The sequence below is a fragment of the Podarcis erhardii genome (assembly GCF_964252035.2).
Source record: "Podarcis erhardii genome assembly, chromosome: 9".
Taxonomy (NCBI): domain Eukaryota; kingdom Metazoa; phylum Chordata; class Lepidosauria; order Squamata; family Lacertidae; genus Podarcis; species Podarcis erhardii.
The window spans coordinates 22,722,615-22,742,104 of NC_138512.1; the positions used below are offsets into that span (position 1 = coordinate 22,722,615).

The 19,490-nt window shown below is 43.0% G+C and overlaps 1 protein-coding gene across 10 annotated transcripts in view; it reads left to right on the forward strand.

Moving 5' to 3' along the window:
• The window catches only part of APBB2 (amyloid beta precursor protein binding family B member 2), a 173,252-nt gene that overhangs the window by 130,377 nt on the left and 23,385 nt on the right, over positions 1 to 19,490 (forward strand). The window contains exon 1 of one of the 10 annotated variants that reach the window (XM_081875754.1): positions 10,778 to 11,094. The exons of 8 other annotated variants lie outside the window; for them this stretch is intronic. In XM_081875754.1, coding sequence (XP_081731880.1) covers positions 11,051 to 11,094 — 44 coding nt within the window. In that variant the 5' untranslated portion in view covers positions 10,778 to 11,050. Of the gene's footprint in view, positions 1 to 10,777; positions 11,095 to 11,272; positions 11,352 to 19,490 lie in introns of those variants that run through there. One more of the 10 variants, XM_081875745.1, reaches the window with a different exon arrangement.

The window sequence follows — 19,490 nt, forward strand, 5'->3', positions numbered from 1 at the left end:
AGCACTTTGTAATTTGTTTATGACTCACTTGGTCGTCGTTCACATTAATATGCCTACGGATATCAAATATGCTGCATATGGCATTCCATTTGGAGTCTGTCCAGCACTGGCTTGCATTTCCTACAGTCGTGTAATTTGAAGAGAAGCTAGTCTTCAAATATATCTGGCTCCTGTGTTGCTCCTTCAGAGCTTGCAGGGCAGCGGCTGAAGAAGGAGCAAAAAGGGTTTTCTTGTGTGTGTGTTTCTTGTGGCTGATTAGCTGCTTTCCCTGTGCAAAGGTCAGAGGGGGCAGGGTTTCTGTTGAGGTAGGTGATTAGCTGTGGGAGGAGCTTATCAGAGCTTGCAGGGTAGCGGCGCGCACCTAGTGGCGCGCGCAGTTTGATCCATATTGTAGATTTAGGGGAGCCAGTCTCAAACGTTTGTTGGGGGAGACCTAGGGTTTTTTGGGGGGGAGAGTTATTTGTCCTGTCTGCACGCTTCTTATGATGGAGGACCGCTGTAGCCACCCCCAACGACACGTTCTCAAGATGGAGAGTGAGGGAACAGCTGCAGTCGCCTGCAGTTCCTGCACAATGTTTGCCATCTTGCCAAAGGTTGCAGGCAGCTTTACCTGCAGCAATTGCTTAAAAGACAAAGTCCAGCAGCTGGAGGAACGTGTAGCTACGCTCCAAAGAATTAGAGAGCTGGAGCTCTTCTTGGAAGCAACAGAGCACACCGTCTCCACCAAGGAGGAGACAGGGGACTCCCCTGAGAAGGAGGCTAGTTCACCAACACAGGAGCCAGATATATGGAGAAACGTGACACAAAGAAGTAGGAAGCTCAGGGTTCGCTCTGATTGTTTAGAAATACACAATCGCTTTGAGGTCCTCTCCCCTAGCATGGAAGACGAAGAGCAGACTCCATTTGAGGATCTCTCCCTCATTACAGTCGATCAGGTATATGAAGACGAGCAGCAAAGTCAGTCCTCAGGGAATGTGCAGGCGACCTTGGAACGGACAGCTCACGGAAGAACCCCGACCAAACCTAAGAGGAGGCGTGTAGTGGTGATAGGGGATTCCCTACTGAGGGGAACAGAAGCAGTGATCTGTGGGCCTGACAAGATGTCTCGGGAAGTGTGCTGTCTCCCCGGGGCTAAGATCCAAGATGTAACTGAACGACTGCAAGGAATCATAAAACCCACTGACAAATACCCCTTCCTCTTGGTTCATGTGGGAACCAATGACACTGCAAGCAATAGCCTCCAGAAGATCAAAAGAGACTATGAGGCTCTGGGCAGGAAATTGAAGCAATTAAATGCACAAATTGTCATCTCATCTGTCCTCCCAGTTGAACGACGTGGCCCAGGGAAAGAGAGAAAAATAGTGGAAGTGAACAGCTGGCTTCGCAAATGGTGTAAACAGGAACGGTTTGGATTCTTAGATCACGGACTGCAGTTTCTTGAAGATGGACTTCTGGCAAGCGATGGGCTGCACTTCACAACGGTTGGGAGGAATGTTTTTGCCAAAAATCTCAGAAACCTCATGAGGAGGGCTTTAAACTGACTAATGTGGGGGAGGGAGACAGTGCTCCTGAAGGTAGGAGTCTATCAATTGAAGATGATCATCCAAATTTCATAGACCAAATGGAGCAAACAGCACGCAGACCTAGTGGTGGGAGGAAAAAAAAATCCTTAAATAAGAGACACGGGGGAATGATTAATGGACTTCAATGTCTGTACACTAATGCGCAAAGCATGGGAAATAAACAAGATGAGCTTGAGCTCTTGGTACAGCAAACTAAATATGACATAATAGGCATCACTGAAACCTGGTGGGATAAGTCCCATGACTGGAATGTAATAATGGAGGGATACAATCTATTTCAGAGAAAGAGACCAGACAAGAAAGGAGGAGGAGTGGCGTTATATGTCAGGGATGTGTATACCTGTGAAGAGATCCAAGATTTAGAACCTCAAAGCCAAAGTGAGAGCATTTGGGTCAAAATTAAGGGAGAGAAGAATAACAGGGACCTCATTGTGGGAGTTTACTATAGATCCCCAAGCCAAACGGAGGACATAGATGATGCCTTCCTGGAACAGATGGCCAAGCATGCAAAAGGAAGGGAGATAGTAGTAATGGGGGACTTCAATTACCCGGATATTTGCTGGATGTCAAACTCAGCCAAGAGCATAAGGTCAAACAGATTCCTCACTGGCCTTGCAGACAACTTTGTTGTCCAGAAAGTGGGAGAAGCAACAAGAGGAACAGCCATTTTAGATCTGGTCCTAACCAATGTTGATGACCTGGTTAGTGGGGTAGAAGTGGAAGGATCATTAGGCGCGAGTGATCATGCTCTTCTGAAGTTTACTATACAGCGGAAAGGAGCAGCCAAGCATACTAGGACTCAATTTCTTGACTTTAAGAAAGCCGACTTCATAAAACTTAGGGAAGTGCTGGGTGAGATCCCATGGACAGTAATACTAAAGGGAAAGGGAGTTCATGATGGCTGGGAGTTTGTTAAGAGGGAGATAGTAAAAGCACAACTTCAGGCAATACCAATGAGACGGAAACATGGAAGGTGCCTAAAGAAGCCAGGGTGGCTATCTAAAGAACTTTTAACTGAGCTAAGATTAAAAAAGGATGTGTACAAAAAATGGAAAAGGGGGGAAACCACCAAAGAGGAATTCAAACAAATAGCCAGCACGTGTAGACACAAAGTCAGAAAAGCTAAAGCACAGAATGAACTCAGGCTTGCTAGAGAGGTTAAAAGCAACAAAAATGGCTTTTATGGGTATGTTCGTAGCAAAAGGAAGAACAAAGAAACAGTGGGGTCACTCAGAGGAGAAGATGGTGAAATGCAAACAGGGGACACAGAAAGGGCTGAACTCCTCAATGCCTTCTTTACCTCAGTCTTCTCCGATAAAGAAAACAATGCCCGACCTGAAGAATTTGGAGCAAATGATTCAGCAGAGGAAACACCGCCCAGAATAACTAAGGAGATAGTACAAGAATACTTGGCTAGTTTAGATGTATTCAAGTCTCCAGGGCCAGATGAACTGCATCCAAGAGTATTAAAAGAACTGGCAGATGTGATCTCAGAACCACTGGCAGTCATCTTTGAGAATTCCTGGAGAACAGGCGAAGTCCCGGCAGACTGGAGGAGGGCAAATGTTGTCCCTATTTTCAAAAAGGGGAAAAGAGAGGACCCAAATAATTACCGCCCAGTCAGTCTGACATCAATACCAGGGAAGATTCTGGAGCAGATCATTAAGCAAACAGTCTGTGAGCACCTAGAAAGGAATGCTGTGATCACCAATAGTCAGCATGGATTTCTGAAAAATAAGTCATGTCAGACTAACCTGATCTCGTTTTTTGACAGAATTACAAGCCTGGTAGATGAAGGGAACGCAGTGGATGTAGCCTACCTTGATTTCAGCAAGGCATTTGACAAGGTGCCCCATGATATTCTTGTAAAGAAGCTGGTAAAATGCGGTCTTGACTATGCTACCACTCAGTGGATTTGTAACTGGCTGACTGACCGAACCCAAAGGGTGCTCATCAATGGTTCCTCTTCATCCTGGAGAAGAGTGACTAGTGGGGTGCCACAGGGTTCTGTCTTGGGGCCGGTCTTATTCAACATCTTTATCAACGACTTGGATGATGGACTCAAGGGCATCCTGATCAAATTTGCAGATGACACCAAACTGGGAGGGGTGGCTAACACCCCAGAGGACAGGATCACACTTCAAAACGACCTTGACAGATTAGAGAACTGGGCCAAAACAAACAAGATGAATTTTAACAGGGAGAAATGTAAAGTATTGCACTTGGGCAAAAAAAATGAGAGGCACAGATACAAGATGGGTGACACCTGGCTTGAGAGCAGTACATGTGAAAAGGATCTAGGAGTCTTGGTTGACCACAAACTTGACATGAGCCAACAGTGTGACGCGGCAGCTAAAAAAGCCAATGCAGTTCTGGGCTGCATCAATAGGAGTATAGCATCTAGATCAAGGGAAGTAATAGTGCCACTGTATTCTGCTCTGGTCAGACCTCACCTGGAGTACTGTGTCCAGTTCTGGGCACCACAGTTCAAGAAAGACACTGACAAACTGGAACGTGTCCAGAGGAGGGCAACCAAAATGGTCAAAGGCCTGGAAACGATGCCTTATGAGGAACGGCTAAGGGAGCTGGGCGTGTTTAGCCTGGAGAAGAGGAGGTTAAGGGGTGATATGATAGCCATGTTCAAATATATAAAAGGATGTCACATAGAGGAGGGAGAAAGGTTGTTTTCTGCTGCTCCAGAGAAGCGGACACGGAGCAATGGTTCCAAACTACAAGAAAAAAGATTCCACCTAAACATTAGGAAGAACTTCCTGACAGTAAGAGCTGTTCGACAGTGGAATTTGCTGCCAAGGAGTGTGGTGGAGTCTCCTTCTTTGGAGGTCTTTAAGCAGAGGCTTGACAACCATATGTCAGGAGTGCTCTGATGGTGTTTCCTGCTTGGCAGGGGGTTGGACTCGATGGCCCTTGTGGTCTCTTCCAACTCTATGATTCTATGATTCTATGATTCTAGTCTGCTTCTGCCATGATTCACATCATCACCAGTGCTGGCCCAAGACGTTTGCAGCCTGAAGCAGGTCCAAGTGTTGTTACCCCACTGCTAGGGCCAATACGTCAAGAAATTTTACAGTGCAGTGCCAATTCCTGCCTTTATCTGTCCCTTGCATAACAGTGGGATATATTTCTTTAAAAGACCACATGGCATGGCTAGCTCTGGCCTTCACTCTCTTTTCCCAGCTGTGGAATCTCTGTTATTTGAACTTACTATACCTGAAACATGCAGTTGCCTACAAATGCTTTCTGTTGTTTTTATAATCCGGTATTTGAGCTCCAGCTATAAGAAGCCTAGGAAAAGCTTTCACGAAATGTCATGTCCATGTCCATTCCTGCCTATGTAGCCATTTGTTATTATTATTAGTTATTGATTTTATATACCGCCCTATACCCAGAGGCCTCAGAGCGGTTCTCAGAAAAAATCACAACATATATAAACAGATTAAAAACAACAAACCCGCCCCCCTCAGAAAAGAGCCACATTTTAAAAGAGTATAGGATTTATGGCACTTAAGAAAGCTGAGATAAAGGCAAAAATATACATTTCCACTTTTATGAGTGCTTCCTTGCTTATTCACCTACAGATAATTCTTATACACCACAGATGACTAGATGAGTGTGTTACTCTCAGGGGGTGGGGTGAGGTTCTCTCTCCAAAATTATGATTATCCCAATTTTTAATGACTCCCCAGGCATGGTTAGTTTTACTGTGTCTTGCCATACATCTTCATAGTCACTTCTTAGATTCATGCGACTGCGCAGAAGTAAACATTCCCTGTGTAGATTGCAACAAAATATTAAAAACACACTACACAATAATTTGAAAACAACTGTAAACAATAAAAGACAGTGGGGTGAGAAAATAATGTACACCCTGGATTTCAAACACTGATGAAAAGTATGAGTTAAGACATAATGGTGTTGCTAGAAACACAGTATCAAAATACATCCAGGTGTGGAGGATCCCCTGGTCTTGAATGGGGTAACTGTGCCCCTGAAGGACCAGGTGCACAGCCTAAGTGTCATTTTGGATGCACTGCTGTCCATGGAGGTGCAGGTCAATTCTGTATCCAGGGTAGGGCGGCTGTCTAGCAGCTCCATATGCTTCACCGGCTGAGACTCTACCTGCTTGTGCACTGTCTCACCAGAGTGCGCTGCTTGGACTCCTGCAAGGCGCTCTACGTGGGGCTACCTTTGAAGGTGACTCGGAAACTGCAACTACAGTGGTACCTAGGGTTAAGAACTTAATTCGTTCTGGAGGTCCGTTCTTAACCTGAAACTGTTCTTAAGCTGAAGCACCACTTTAGCTAATGGGGCCTCCCGCTGCCGCCGCACCACCGCCGCACAATTTCTGTTCTCATCCTGAAACAAAGTTCTTAACCCAAGGTACTATTTCTGGGTTAGCAGAGTCTGTAACCCGAAGTGTCTGTAACCCGAGGTACCACTGTAATCCAGAACGCAGCAGCTATACTGGTGACTGGCAGTGGCCGCCGGGACCATATAACACCAGTCTTAAGGGATCTACACTGGCTCCCACTACATTCCCGAGCACAGTTCAGAGGGTTGGTGGTGACCTTTAAAGCCCTAAACGGCCTTGGCCCAGTATACCTGAAGGAGCTTCTCCACCCCCATTGTTCAGCCCGGACACTGAGGTCCAGCACCGTGCGCCTTCTGGCGGTTCCCTCACTGCGTGAAGTGAGATTATAAAGAACCAGGCAGAGGGCCTTTTCGGTAGGGGCGCCCGCCTTGTGGAACGCCCTCCCATCAGATGTCCAGGAAATAAACAACTATCTGACTTTTAGAAGACATCTGAAGGCAGCCCTGTTAAGGGAAGTTTTTAACGTTTGATGTTTTATAATGCATTTATATGTGCTGGAAGCCACCCAGTTTGGCCACACATATGAAACACATACATATAACAAGAGCATGATGCTTCAGTCTTCTTTTTATGCATTCATATATTTAAATAATGGATGCCCTTGAATTCCTTTGAATGTCTGTTATGCTTAAGACGTTTAAAGCATTTATATGATGAATGCATACAGTAGGAGATCTGGATTATTGTTAGAAGATTGTTTTCTAGTGCTACGTTTTTGAAAGATAGGTACATGTTCTAACTCCAGGCTCATAATCGTGAGGATTATGTGTCGGCCCATTTCCATAACTGAGCTTCCACAAGGGGAGGGACTTTTGATGCTTCATGCTATTCAACGCGATGTGCCCTCTGGCAACAAATCTCTTTCTTGAATTGCATTTGATGACTGGAGTTGTCTGTGTGCGTGTACTTAAAGTCTCATTTCAGTTTTTAATTTCTCAGCATAAAAATTCAAATGACTTAAGTTGATGCATTAGCTAGATGGCAAAAAAAATAACAATTCTATGAGTCACAAATGATTTCTGCATGAATAATGTTGTGTTTTAGTGAACCTGAAAAAATGGCCTGCATTATATATCTCATACAAGATTGCCTAATGAAATACCATCCATCTTTATGCATCAGAGTCCCTTAAAACACATACACTCATCTGACTATTTAAATGGTACAGTAAACATGGTCTGAAGGATAATTTCAGTAGGGGGTTCACCTGCTGTGTTCAATCCTCAAGTTATTTTATTGATGCAAAACAAGTCCCTTCACTCATGCTTTGAGTCAAAACATAGTATTTCCATTGAAGAAAAGCACTGGGATCAGAAAAAGCTTCCATTCGGTCATGTCTCTTTTCCCATCAGTGACCAGCCAGATTTTTTGGTTCTTGGCCTCTGCTTCTGACCATGGAGATTTTCCAGTTTCCCCCAGTGTGCCAACTGCATGGCTCATGTCTTCCTCTCTTACAATTCAGGCTGTGACATCTACCAGTGAGCCAGTGGGTAGCCAACTTACACTTGGGTAGCCAACTTACTTGCAAAAGTAACAAAGACCCACTGTGATACTGGAGAACCCTGCAGAAGCTTATCAAAGGAGAAATCGTGGCCTTTTCTACATTAATTCATCTCTAAACCTAAACACGCCGTGTAAGGAGCTCAGTGTTTTGAACTACTGAGCAGAAAAAGTCAGATATCACTGTTGAAAGTTCCGTGTGATCAAACAAGTCAGGTGCAAAGACACTGAACAATTCCCTTGTTGCAACAAGGGTTCCTTTGTCTCTGTTTGTAGATTTCAGACTTGATGAGATCTACTGGATGATAGGCAGGACGAGGAGACTGAATAGAGGCAGAGGAGTGGGAGGTTAGAAATGTTGGAGATTCAGTATTCACAGCCCGCCATACTCATAGGCCCTTAGCTAATTAATAAAAGAACAATACTTGCCCATTCCTCTGCCCCAAGTAGCTTGGATCCAGGGATTGTGCAAGCAGAAGCCAGTTACGCAGTGAGTTCCTTGCTTCCTTCTCTCACTCCAGCCTCCATGCCTCCTGAAAAGTCCCTCCAGAGGAGTCAGAGGACCCTTGGGGAAAGGCCTGGCCTGTGGTTTACATGGGTGGGATTATAATACAGTGGGGGGGGTATTTGATCCCCTGCTATATTTGCCCGTTTGCCCTCTGATGAAGAAATGACCAGTCCATAATTCTAATGGTTTATTGTAGCTGTCAGAGGGCAAACGGGATCAAATACTTTTCCCCCTCACTGTACATAATAGGTTTTGATGTTTTATAGGTATAAGACATATTTCCCAATTTTTTGCTGAAGATTGCTTTTGTTGGGGAATGCAATAAAAAAACAACTTAAGTTTTCTTTTTAAAAAATAAACAAACAAACAAATAAATAAAAACCCTCATGGGGTCTTTTTGCTTGGTTTTCAAGACATTCTTTTTGTTACAAGTTACCAAGATAACTGTCCATCCATACATCGCCCTACAACACCTGTGGCTGCAGGGCCATGGATCACGCTGAAATTTGGATTTTATTACTAGCTAATAGCCATGGATAGGGTTTGATTCTTCCTCAAGTTGGGGTTCATGTTTCCATGGTGTTTGGGTGGGAGCGCGCTCCTCTTATATGTTCCTAATGCAACATGGCTGCTCCACACAAAAGGCTGTGTACAATGAAGGCCATATCACCTTTCAGTTGAAGGAAGTGGTCTTCCGTAGATGCAGGCAACCACTTGGTGCACTTACAGTATGTCACAATTACATTATGTCTGTGGCCCACATTTGCTTTTCCATCCCAGGAATAGATGCTTAGGCCCAGCCGTGGGTCCCAATCAGACCAATAGGCCATAGCTGGCCGCTGATGTTTGCATGTAATACTACACAGTCTAATACAGTCGTACCGTGGATCCCAAACGCCTTGCGAGTCAAACATTTTGGCTCCCAAATGCCACAAACCCGGAAATGAGTGTTCCAGTCTGCAAACGTTCTTTGGAAGCCGAACCTCCGACACGGCTTCCGATTGGCTGCAGGAGCTTCCCGCAGCCAATCAGAAGCCGCACCTTGGGTTTCCGGACATTTTGGAAGTTCCGGAACAGATTCCGTTCGACTTCCAAGGTATCACTGTACACTGAAAAATAAATGGGACTCCTCTTGAGTCAGTGGTGTCCCTACACAGCTAGTTTGAGAGTTAAAATTAGTATGTTTAACACATGTCACTGTTGCTTTCTGGCTTAAGGGAAGAAACGCAAGAGGAATATTAACAAGCCTGTTTAGCAGCCTTGTAAGACTTGGAGGGGATTCAAGATTTGTGAAGGACTTTAGGAGCATCTATAAAGCCAACTCTAGCCAAGGACTGTGGCAGTAGGATAGGCAATGGAAGTGAAAGTTTACAGTTGAAAACAAAGGCCCTATTTGGCATGAGATGGACATCTCGTACTGAATCTGCGGCAACACAAAAATCTTATAATGACAGCCATTCTTGCAGTGGGGCTCTTTTGTTGTTTGTTGGATTGCAATGTCTGGGATTGCAAACAATGTTTATAGCGCATTCAGGTCAGCAATCCGCGTAACTGTACATTAATAAAGGTTTGTTTTTCAGCAGCAGGCAGGCAGGCTCTCATTTGTTAAACAGTAGATCTGTTTTAACAGTGACAGAAATGAAGAGAAACAGTTCAATGAGAATCTCTCCTCCAGAAAGAGTTTCTCAGAGCACACTTATTATCTTAAGCCAGGCAATTCTTCATGGGGGGTTGCTAGGCTTTGGCCCTGAACAGTAGTGAACCATTTGTATCTTCGAAATTATGTAGTATAAAGCGCTGGAAAGGGGACGTGGGTGGTGCTGTGGTCTAAACCACTGAGTCTCTTGGACTTGCTGATCAGAAGGTCAGCGGTTCAAATCCCCGCGATGGGGTGAGCTCCCGTTGCTCGGTCCCAGCTCCTGCCAACCCAGCAGTTTGAAAGCATGCCAAAAAGTGCAAGTACACAAATAGGTACCACTCTGGCAGGAGGGTAAACAGCGTTTCCATGCACTGCTCTGTTTTCAGTGTTCCATTGCGCCCGAAGCGGCTTAATCATGCTGGCTACATGACCCAGAAGCTGTACACAGGCTCCTCGGCCTGTAAAGCGAGATGAGCGCCGCAACCCCATAGTCGTCCGCAACTGGACTTAATTGTCAGGGGTCCTTTACCTTTACCTTTTTACCGCGCTGGAAGGAGAGAACTAATACTTTAGAAAACAAACAAACTGCAGGTGTGTACTTTATGCAATCTTAGGTATACCTTTTTGCAACCCGGTTTAAGTATATTCTCTTCTGAAAAGTGAGATGCAAACAGTTTGAGTAATTTTTATTCCATAGAATCGTAGAGTAGGAAGGGACCACAAGACTCATCTACTCCAACCATCTTCAGTGCAGGAATTTTGCCCGATGTTGGGCTCAAATTCACAATCCTGAGATTGAGAGTCTCACGCTCTGCCGACTGAACCTTTCTCCCCTACCTTTTGAGGCAAGCCCTTAACAACAGAAACATTAGCAAAACATCCGGCGTTGGCTCCAGCAACCAAAACAGAGGGCCCGTTGTTGTTTTTCTGCACTATTTTCCGTTTATTGTGCAGCAGGCGTACAATTTCTTCTGCACACTTTTGACATCGGTATCGGAAGCTTGGTGGTTCCGTTTAGCTGCCGAAAGGAGGATCATCTGTAGTAGCATAGATCTGTTAGGGAGGTGATGGGAGGGGCTCATTGCACGGAATATAAAAAAAAGTACTCAAAAACGGGGTGGGGGGAGCAAGGCTGAGAGGAGAGCAGAACCCCCCCCCTTCACAGCTGCATCCAATCACACAGCTGGGCTGACTGAGCGAGGACAGGAAAGAAGGAACGAGGGAGGGCATCTCACGGAGGAGAGTTGCAGCTGAGAGGGTCTGCTCCAACTTGATGCAAAATGAATGAGCTGCTGCCCCCCCACGGGTATTCAACGCATGTCGCCGAAGCAAGAGCATGCATATAGCTGAGCTTAGAGAGCACTTCGCCCTGCCGATGCCTGTGCAAATGGGGAATCGGGGAGTGTTGGGGGCTGCCTGGTCAGCTTGACATGCCAGGCATTAAAAAGCCCTCTCTGCTGCAAGAAGGAATAAGGTAAGGAACTTAAAAAGGGGACCGCTCCCCGCGCACCCCGTCTGATTACTACAGATGCATACAGTATAAGCAGGAGGAAGTAGCCTTTTGTCTTCAGTAGCGCTCGTCTTCTCTGTGCAGATTCAGGGCAGAGATTCTTTAGGTTAAAGATTGAGGGCAGGCAAGCAGCTTCTTAGGGCAGGTTGAGCCTCTTGTTTTCCAAGAACGACAACTTAATATCAGAATCGCAGCTGTAATGGCCAGATGGGACTTGCACTGTAAGTACAGTTTATTCGCCGTTTCTGCTTTCAGGACATGGCTGTAAACTGACGGACTGTTAGCTGACGACGAGACCCGTCTGATGTTCAGCTGCTCTTATTGTTCACTGTTCAAGTCGCCCAAATACCTGCCGTTCGTTGGCTGCAATTACTAAGCCCTCTTATATCGACTTGCCTAAATTGGCAGTTTTGTAAGCTCGGACGTAATTTGTTCTCGATCGCAACCGTGCATGTAATGGGGTAGGGGGAGAAAACACAATGAATTGCCAAGTTCACAATGACTTTCTGGTGATAGTGCAAATTGGCAGCTACTTGTGCTCATGGCAGATATAATTGTTGGGATGAAACCTATCTTTACCATTAGAGATTTACTGCTTATTTTTCATTCATAATCATCTCTTATTTGATAAGCATGTAAGAGAACTTGCTCTTTCAAGAGGTGGAATAACTTTATTGTTCCTTCGATTTATATTTCTAATGTATATTTAATGATGAAGATTATCAGCTTTAGTATTTACATACATATGTATATACATAGGTAAACAGGGCAGCTTTCCTTTGACACGAGAAAGTTCATGATTGAAAGGTTTTTGGATTCATTTTGATCAGTGAGGAATTTCTGCTTTCTTAATCCTGCTGAAGAATGTGTAACTAGGGAGTTTATTGACTTATTAGCTGATGTATGGCTGCTAGGAATCTTTATTAAGCTGTTGGAGAGGGAATGGAAGAGAGGAAAAACCCATCAATCTTCTGCTTTTCTTTCTAATCACTCAGCACATTCATTCTTCAACTTGGAGTGTGACATTTGTTGGGGGAAAGCTGTTTGGATTGCCTGTTGTCTCTGCTTATATATTTGTTTTCTGAGCATAAAAGAATATTAAGTGCTGCTGAGTTTTTTGTTCTACTGCAATAAAACCCACAGCAAACGGCATATCTTAGAGCAATGGCTTTAATTACGTATTTATAGTAGTTACTTCAACATTAACATAATTTTAACAACTGGGAGAAGATGGGCTTTTTTATTATTCATTCCTGAAGCATTTCTTGGGAGGCGAAATAATAATAAATTATTTACTCTGGAAAGGGAATGTGCTTTCCTTTCCCTAACTTAATCCCTGTGCTGTATTTGTGGAACGTGCACATTGATTTGAAACTGTACATGCAATTTATGGTCAACAATAACCCCAACTCTAGAATCATTTTACTATTGCAACCAGGCAAGATTTAATGAAAATTGCCAAACGGACATTTAAAATTTGTAACATAAATTAATGTTTGGGCACAGTGGATATTTCAGTTAGATCTTAAAACCCACTATGGGACTGGTACAGATTATTTTTAATTCCATTAAATTGAATTTTATTCCAGTCCGGGTGTGGTAATAAAATGAAAGCTACAATTTATGTTGGATAAAATGCTGAATATCCTGGGCCCTGGTGCTAATTTTAAGTTATTGATAGAGGCAGTGATCCAGATTTACTATACCCATATCATGGGCTGAATAAATTGTCCCATTTTAGTTTTAAAGGCTTGTTCCAGAGCTCTTGTGGCTTGTCTTATATGTAAATGAGCCAGATAATTTTTTTAAAAGTTGTGTGTGTGTGTGTGTGTGTGTGTGTGTGTGTGTGTGTGTGTGTAATTACTGCCTCTCCCATATACTATTGAGATCCTTTTGGGGAAGGTTGTGATATAAATCAGATAGGTAGATGAACTGCTTTGCATTTTTAACATTTGATTGTAAGCTGCTTTCTAGGAGCCCTCAGGACTGAACAAGTAGCATATAAAATTTTGTATAAATAATTTCAATATATCAGAGCCAAAGGGTCTATGGCATGGGTAGGCAAACTAAGGCCCGGGGGCTGGATCCGGCCCAATCGCCTTTTAAATCTGGCCCGCGGACAGACCGGGAATCGGTGTGTTTTTACATGAGTAGAATGTGTCCTTTTATTTAAAATGCATCTCTGGGTTATTTGTGGGGCATAGAAATTCGTTCATTTAGATAGATAGATAGATAGATAGATAGATAGATAGATATAGAGAGATGATAGATTAGATAGTCCGGCCCCCGACAAGGTCTGAGGGACAGTGGACCGGCCCCCTGCTGAAAAAGTTTACTGACCCCTGGTCTATGGCCTCCTTGACCATCTTCACGTGGTCAAGACGTAACCCACTGCCTGCAGACCTGATCTGATAAATCTTCAAAAGAGTTGTCACTCTTAAAATACTTGTTTTTAAAAGGCCCCTAATTTCCATCAAATGTAGTTCATTGTTCCAGGCGCTTTTTAAAGACAGAGAGGGCCAGGCTGTTCATTGGAGCCCCCTCTAGCTTCTGACTGCACCTCAGCTGGGAAAAAAATGTGTAATATCCTTTCAACAACCATCTATACTTGACATCAAAAGCAGTGTGTTAAGACTTTGTCTCCAAAACTGAATATATATATATATAAATACTCTACACAATAGTAGAATATAGCTAGACCAGAGTTTGGCGATGCAGTGCTGGACTGGAGCCTCTCTCTGCTTGGCTGCGAGTACCGCTAGCCAGAGTGGGATGGAGGCAGCACTTTGGGAAGGAAAAAGAAAAGCAGAGTTGGGTGTTCAGCTGGATAAGGATATACCGGTAGCTCATTCTTCAACATCAACTTCTTTGGACTGGTCATGTTGTGCGGATGCCTGATGATCGTCTTCCAAAGCAACTACTCTATTCCAAACTTTAAAATGGAAAGCGTAATGCTGGCGGTCAACAAAAGAGGTTTAAAGACTGTCTCAGGGCAGATCTAAAAAAAAGTAGTATAAACACCAACAAATGGGAAACACTGGCCTGCGAGCGCTCCAGTTGGAGAACAGCCTTTACCAAAGGTGTCATGGGCTTTGAAAACACTCGAACTCAGGACGCAAGGGAGAAACGTGCTAGAGGAAGGCACGCTTGGCAAATCCACACTGTGATCAGCTCCTGCCCGGAAACCAATCTCCCCACTGTGGAAGGACGTGTGGATCCAGAATTGGCCTCCACAGTCACTTACGGACTCATTGTTAAAACCGTGTTTATGGAAGGCAATCTTACTCAGCTACAAGTGATCACCAAAGATAGCTCCTGGTGTGTGTGTGTGTGTGTGTGTGTGTGTGTGTGTGTAAGTGTAAAATCCAGTCTGAGGAAAATATAGCCAGATAAGGAAGTCTCTGAGCTTAGTCTGAAATGCAGTAATTAGTGTCTTTTTAGGAATATACAGGCAAGAGAAAAACTGGGAAGCTGAATTGGGGACAGGGGAAGTAGAGTTAGTAGGGAAACTCTACTTGGGTCTCAATTCAATAAGAAAGGGATAGAACTTCTGGAAAGAAAAGGATCCCAAACCAGTTAGGAAGGGGTGTGGTGAACCCCTGGTCTGTTATAATACTAGAGAAGGTTCAGGAGTGTGCTTTATAGAAGGCAGGGAAACTGACAGAAAATACCACCTTGTTTAAGAACCCAAGTATTAAGACCTAAATATCTTCGCAGAAGCTTACGAAAAGCTTGGCCTATCGCTCAAAATCTAAAAACCCAAAGTGCTGCACCAACAAGCACAAAACAACCCCTCTGCAGTGCCGCAAATCCAACTCAGTGGTATAACGTTGGAAAATGTCGGTTACTTCTCCTACCTAGGCAGTTATCTTTCCACAAGGGCCGACATTGATGCTGAAATCCAGCATCACCTGAGCTCTGCGAGTGCGGCTTTCTCCCAATTGAAGAGCAGAGTGTTTGAGGACCGGGACATTTGCAGGGAAACCAAAATGCTTGTTTACAAAGCTATTGTACTACCCACCTTACTGTACCCTTGCGAAACATGGACCACTTCTAAACTCAATCTCCAACTCCTCAAAAAATTCCATCAACAGTGTCTCTGAAAAATTTTACACATCACTTGGGAAGACAGGCGAACTAATGCCGTTGTACTGGCAGAAGCAAAGATCACCAGTGTTGAAGCAATTATTCTTCAACATCAACTTTGCTGGACTGGTCATATTGTGCGGGTGCCTGATTATCGTCTTCCAAAGCGACTACTCTATTCTCAGTTAAAAATGGCAAGTGTAATGCTGGCGGTCAACAAAAGAAGGTTAAAGACTCTCTCAAGGCAAATCTTTTTAAAATGTAGTATAATCGCTGACAATTGGGAAACACTGGCCTGCAAGCGCTCCAATTGGCGAACTGTCTTTACCAAAGGTGTCATGGGCTTTGAAGACACTCAAACTCAGGACAAAATGTAGAAACATGCTAAGAGGAAGGCACGTTTGGCAAACCCTCACTGTGATCAACTCCTGCCCGGAAACCTATGTCCTCACTGTGAAGGAAGTGTGGATCCAGAACTGGCCTCCACAGTCACTTACAGACTCACTGTTAAGATTGTGTTCATGGAAGACAAACTTGCTCGGATTGATCGCCAAAGAAGAAGATTAAGACCTAAGCTGTAGCACCAAATCCTACTGAACTCATTAAGACTATACGGTATAAAGATCAAGAGAAAGTTGGTTTAAGGAGGATAGAGAGATTCTTGAAGGATAAAAGGGTGCAAAAAATCTCAATAGAGGGAAAGCAACGTTTGAATACACCAATTGGAAATGAGGAAATAGAGGAGGCAATTAAAGATTTAAAGAGGGGTAAGGCACCAGGCCCTGACGGATTCACAGCCGGCTACTACAAAGAAATGAAATCTATTTTGGTGGGACCTCTAAAAACGATTATGAATAATATCTTAAAGAAAAGAGAAACCCCAGAGACCTGGAAAGAGGCATATATTACGTTTATCCCCAAACAGGATGCAGATCCAACCCAGGTTAAAAATTACAGACCAATTTCACTCCTAAACACAGATTATAAGATATTTGCAGGAATTCTGGCAAGAAGGCTGAAGATTTTGCTATCAGAAATTATTCACAGGGATCAGGCGGGATTCCTGCCAGGTCGGCAGATGAGAGATAACACAAGAAATATAATTAATATACTAGAATACCTGTCTGTTAGGATTGACAAACAAGCTATAATGGTGTTTGTAGATGCCGAGAAGGCATTTGATAACGTGATATGGAACTTTATGTTGAAGAACTTAGAACACATGGATGTGGGTAACGATTTCTTTAATGGGGTAAAAGCAATATACACAGAGCAGAAGGCCAAATTGATCATAAACAATATGGTGACGGAGGAGATAAGGATACAGAAGGGAACGAGACAAGGATGTCCGCTTTCTCCGTTACTATTTATAACTGTGTTAGAAGTCCTTATGAACTCAATAAGACAAAACGAGAATATAAAAGGAGTATCAGTAGGACAGAATGTTTATAAGACCAAAGCCTTCGCCGACGACTTAGTAATAATGACAGAAGAACCAGCAACGGCAATAGGGGAAATATTAAAGGAAATAGAACAATTTGGAGAAGTGGCAGGCTTCAAATTAAACAAGACAAAAACGAAAATGATAGGAAAAAACGTGGACCCAAAGATAATTGAAACAATCCAACAACAATCGCAGATAGAGATGGTCAAAAAAGTCAAATATCTCGGCATCTGGTTAACACCCAAAATCATAGACTTATTCAAAAATAATTATGTGCCGATGTGGAAGGAAATAAAGAAAGATTTAGAGAAATGGGGAGGGCTAAAATTGTCACTCTGGGGAAGGATTAATGTAATCAAGATGAATGTCTTATCAAGGTTGTTGTTTCTATTCCAGACCATCCCTATAATCAAAGGGAGTCGAATCTTTAAGGAATGGCAAAGGATAGTCTCAAGATTCATATGGCAGGGCAAAAAACCCAGAATTCAGTTCAAATTACTTACAGATGTAAAGGAAAGAGGGGGCTTTGCCCTGCCGGATCTGAAACTGTACTATGAGGCATCATGCCTATGTTGGATAAAAGAATGGGTAAAATTGGTGAATACGGAGCTGCTCGACTTAGAGGGCTTCGATAATAGATTCGGCTGGCACGCGTATTTATGGAAGAACAAAAGGAAAGTACACAAGGGGTTTGCAAATCACATTTTTAGAGGGCCGCTAATCGAAGTTTGGGAAAGATATCAAAATCTGTTAGAGCCGAAAACACCACATTGGCTTTCACCTCTCGAAGTAATGAGCATAAAAACCACTAATATGAGAAGCAATTGGGCAACTTATGATCAGCTACTAACTAAGGTGGAAGGGAAATGGAAGTTAAAACCATATGAGCAAACAAAGGAACATGTTTACGACTGGCTACATCACCATCAGGTGAATCAGATGTTTAGTAAAGATATCAAAGAAAGAGGTTATGCAGATAAAGACTCAAAATTCCAGACAGAAATAATAAATAATAAAGTGAAAATTATATCTAAGATATATAGGATGTTGTTGGACTGGAATTTAGGCGATGAGGAAGTCAAATCGGTGATGATCCATTGGTCAAGGGATATAGGTCATAGTATACAGTTTGAGGATTGGGAGAAACTTTGGAAGGAGGGGGTAAACTTTACGGCGTGTACTTCGATAAGGGAAAACGTCATGAAGATGTTCTATAGGTGGTACTTGACACCCATGAAATTATCAAAAATGTATAAGGTGGATAATAAGTGCTGGAGATGTAAAGACATAGAGGGCTCCTTCTACCATATGTGGTGGGAGTGCAGAAGGGTGAAACAATTTTGGGAGAAAGTACACACTTAATTGAAGAAGATATTAAAGTACACGTTCATAAAGAAACCAGAAATCTTTCTTCTAGGGATATTAGGACAAGAGATAAAAAAGGAAGATCGCAGATTGGTATACTATGCGGTTACGGCAGCAAGGGTGGAAACTACGGGAAACCCCAACGGTGGAGGAGTGGAGATCTAAGTTGTTGGATTACGCAGAGTTGGATAGATTAACAGGAAAAGTTAGATACATAAGAGACCAAGTGTTCACCAAAGATTGGGAAAAGTATGTAGATTATCTGGAATGTATTAGTGAAGGGCAAATAACGCTAAAGGGATTTAGAGAAGCACTGTGAAAGACTAAGAGTTATTGTGCAAAGCAAACAGGAATTAGGAATCGGTATAATGACAATATAAGTAATGAAATGTGTAATTTTATTTATTGCTTTGAATGATTTACGGACAGGCTGAAGGAAGTCCCGTAAGAGACGACTATGTTATATGGATGATATGGAAATGATAATTGTTGTTTATTATTTTTAATTTTTCTTTTTTGTGTATTTTCTTTGTATTTGTGTGTTACCTTGTGTTCTTTTTGGAAATAACTAATAAAAAAGAATGAGAGAGAAAAAAAAAAAGACTATACGGTTAGCTTAAGAAACCGAAGTGAAAAGAAGCTGTGTGTTTACCACCTTGTTTAGAAGCTTGTAACATCCACAATTTTTTGAGAGACATCTCTTGCAACATCTTTTCTTTTATCAATTTTGTTCTTAAAATAAATCGCTTTTCTGTTTAACTTCTCTATGTCTCCAATTGCCAGAGCTTTTTCTTTAAACAAACGAAAAGCCAGTAGTTAAGGTTTGCCTCAAATGGTTTTGGTTGCCGTGCTTAGCATTCCTGTATCCTGTGTCTCTTTCCATGATTCATCATGAAATATCACATACAAAATTACAAAACATGTTCACACATAACAAAGTATATCCAGGCTCTTGTAACCAATACCCCTTTTCTGATCTTCTTGGCTGCAAATTCAGATATGAAATTACAGAAGAAATTTCTCTCAAAAGATCCCATTCTGTAGAGAGAACAGATAGTGAGGACTGCCTTGATGGAACTGTTGTTGACCGTAATTTAATAAGGGATTGTTGTTGGGGTTGGCATACTTGAAGAAGGCGGGAAACCATGGCAACATTAGGAAATGATTCAGCCAGTTCCTTATTGTACGTTACAGTGGTACCTCGGTTTACGAACTTAATCCGTTCCAGAAGCCCGTTCTTAAACCGAAACTGTTCTTAAACTGAGGCGCGCTTTCCCTAATGAGGCCTCCCGCCGCCAGTGCCCTTCCACCATTCAGATTCCATTCTTAGACCAAGGTAAAGTTCGCAAACCAGGACACTACTTTTGCAGAGTTCATAAACCGAATAGTTCGTAAACAGGGCTGTTCTTAAACCGAGGTACCACTGTATTTTGATTTGGAACGATCTCTCTCTGGTGATTTATCT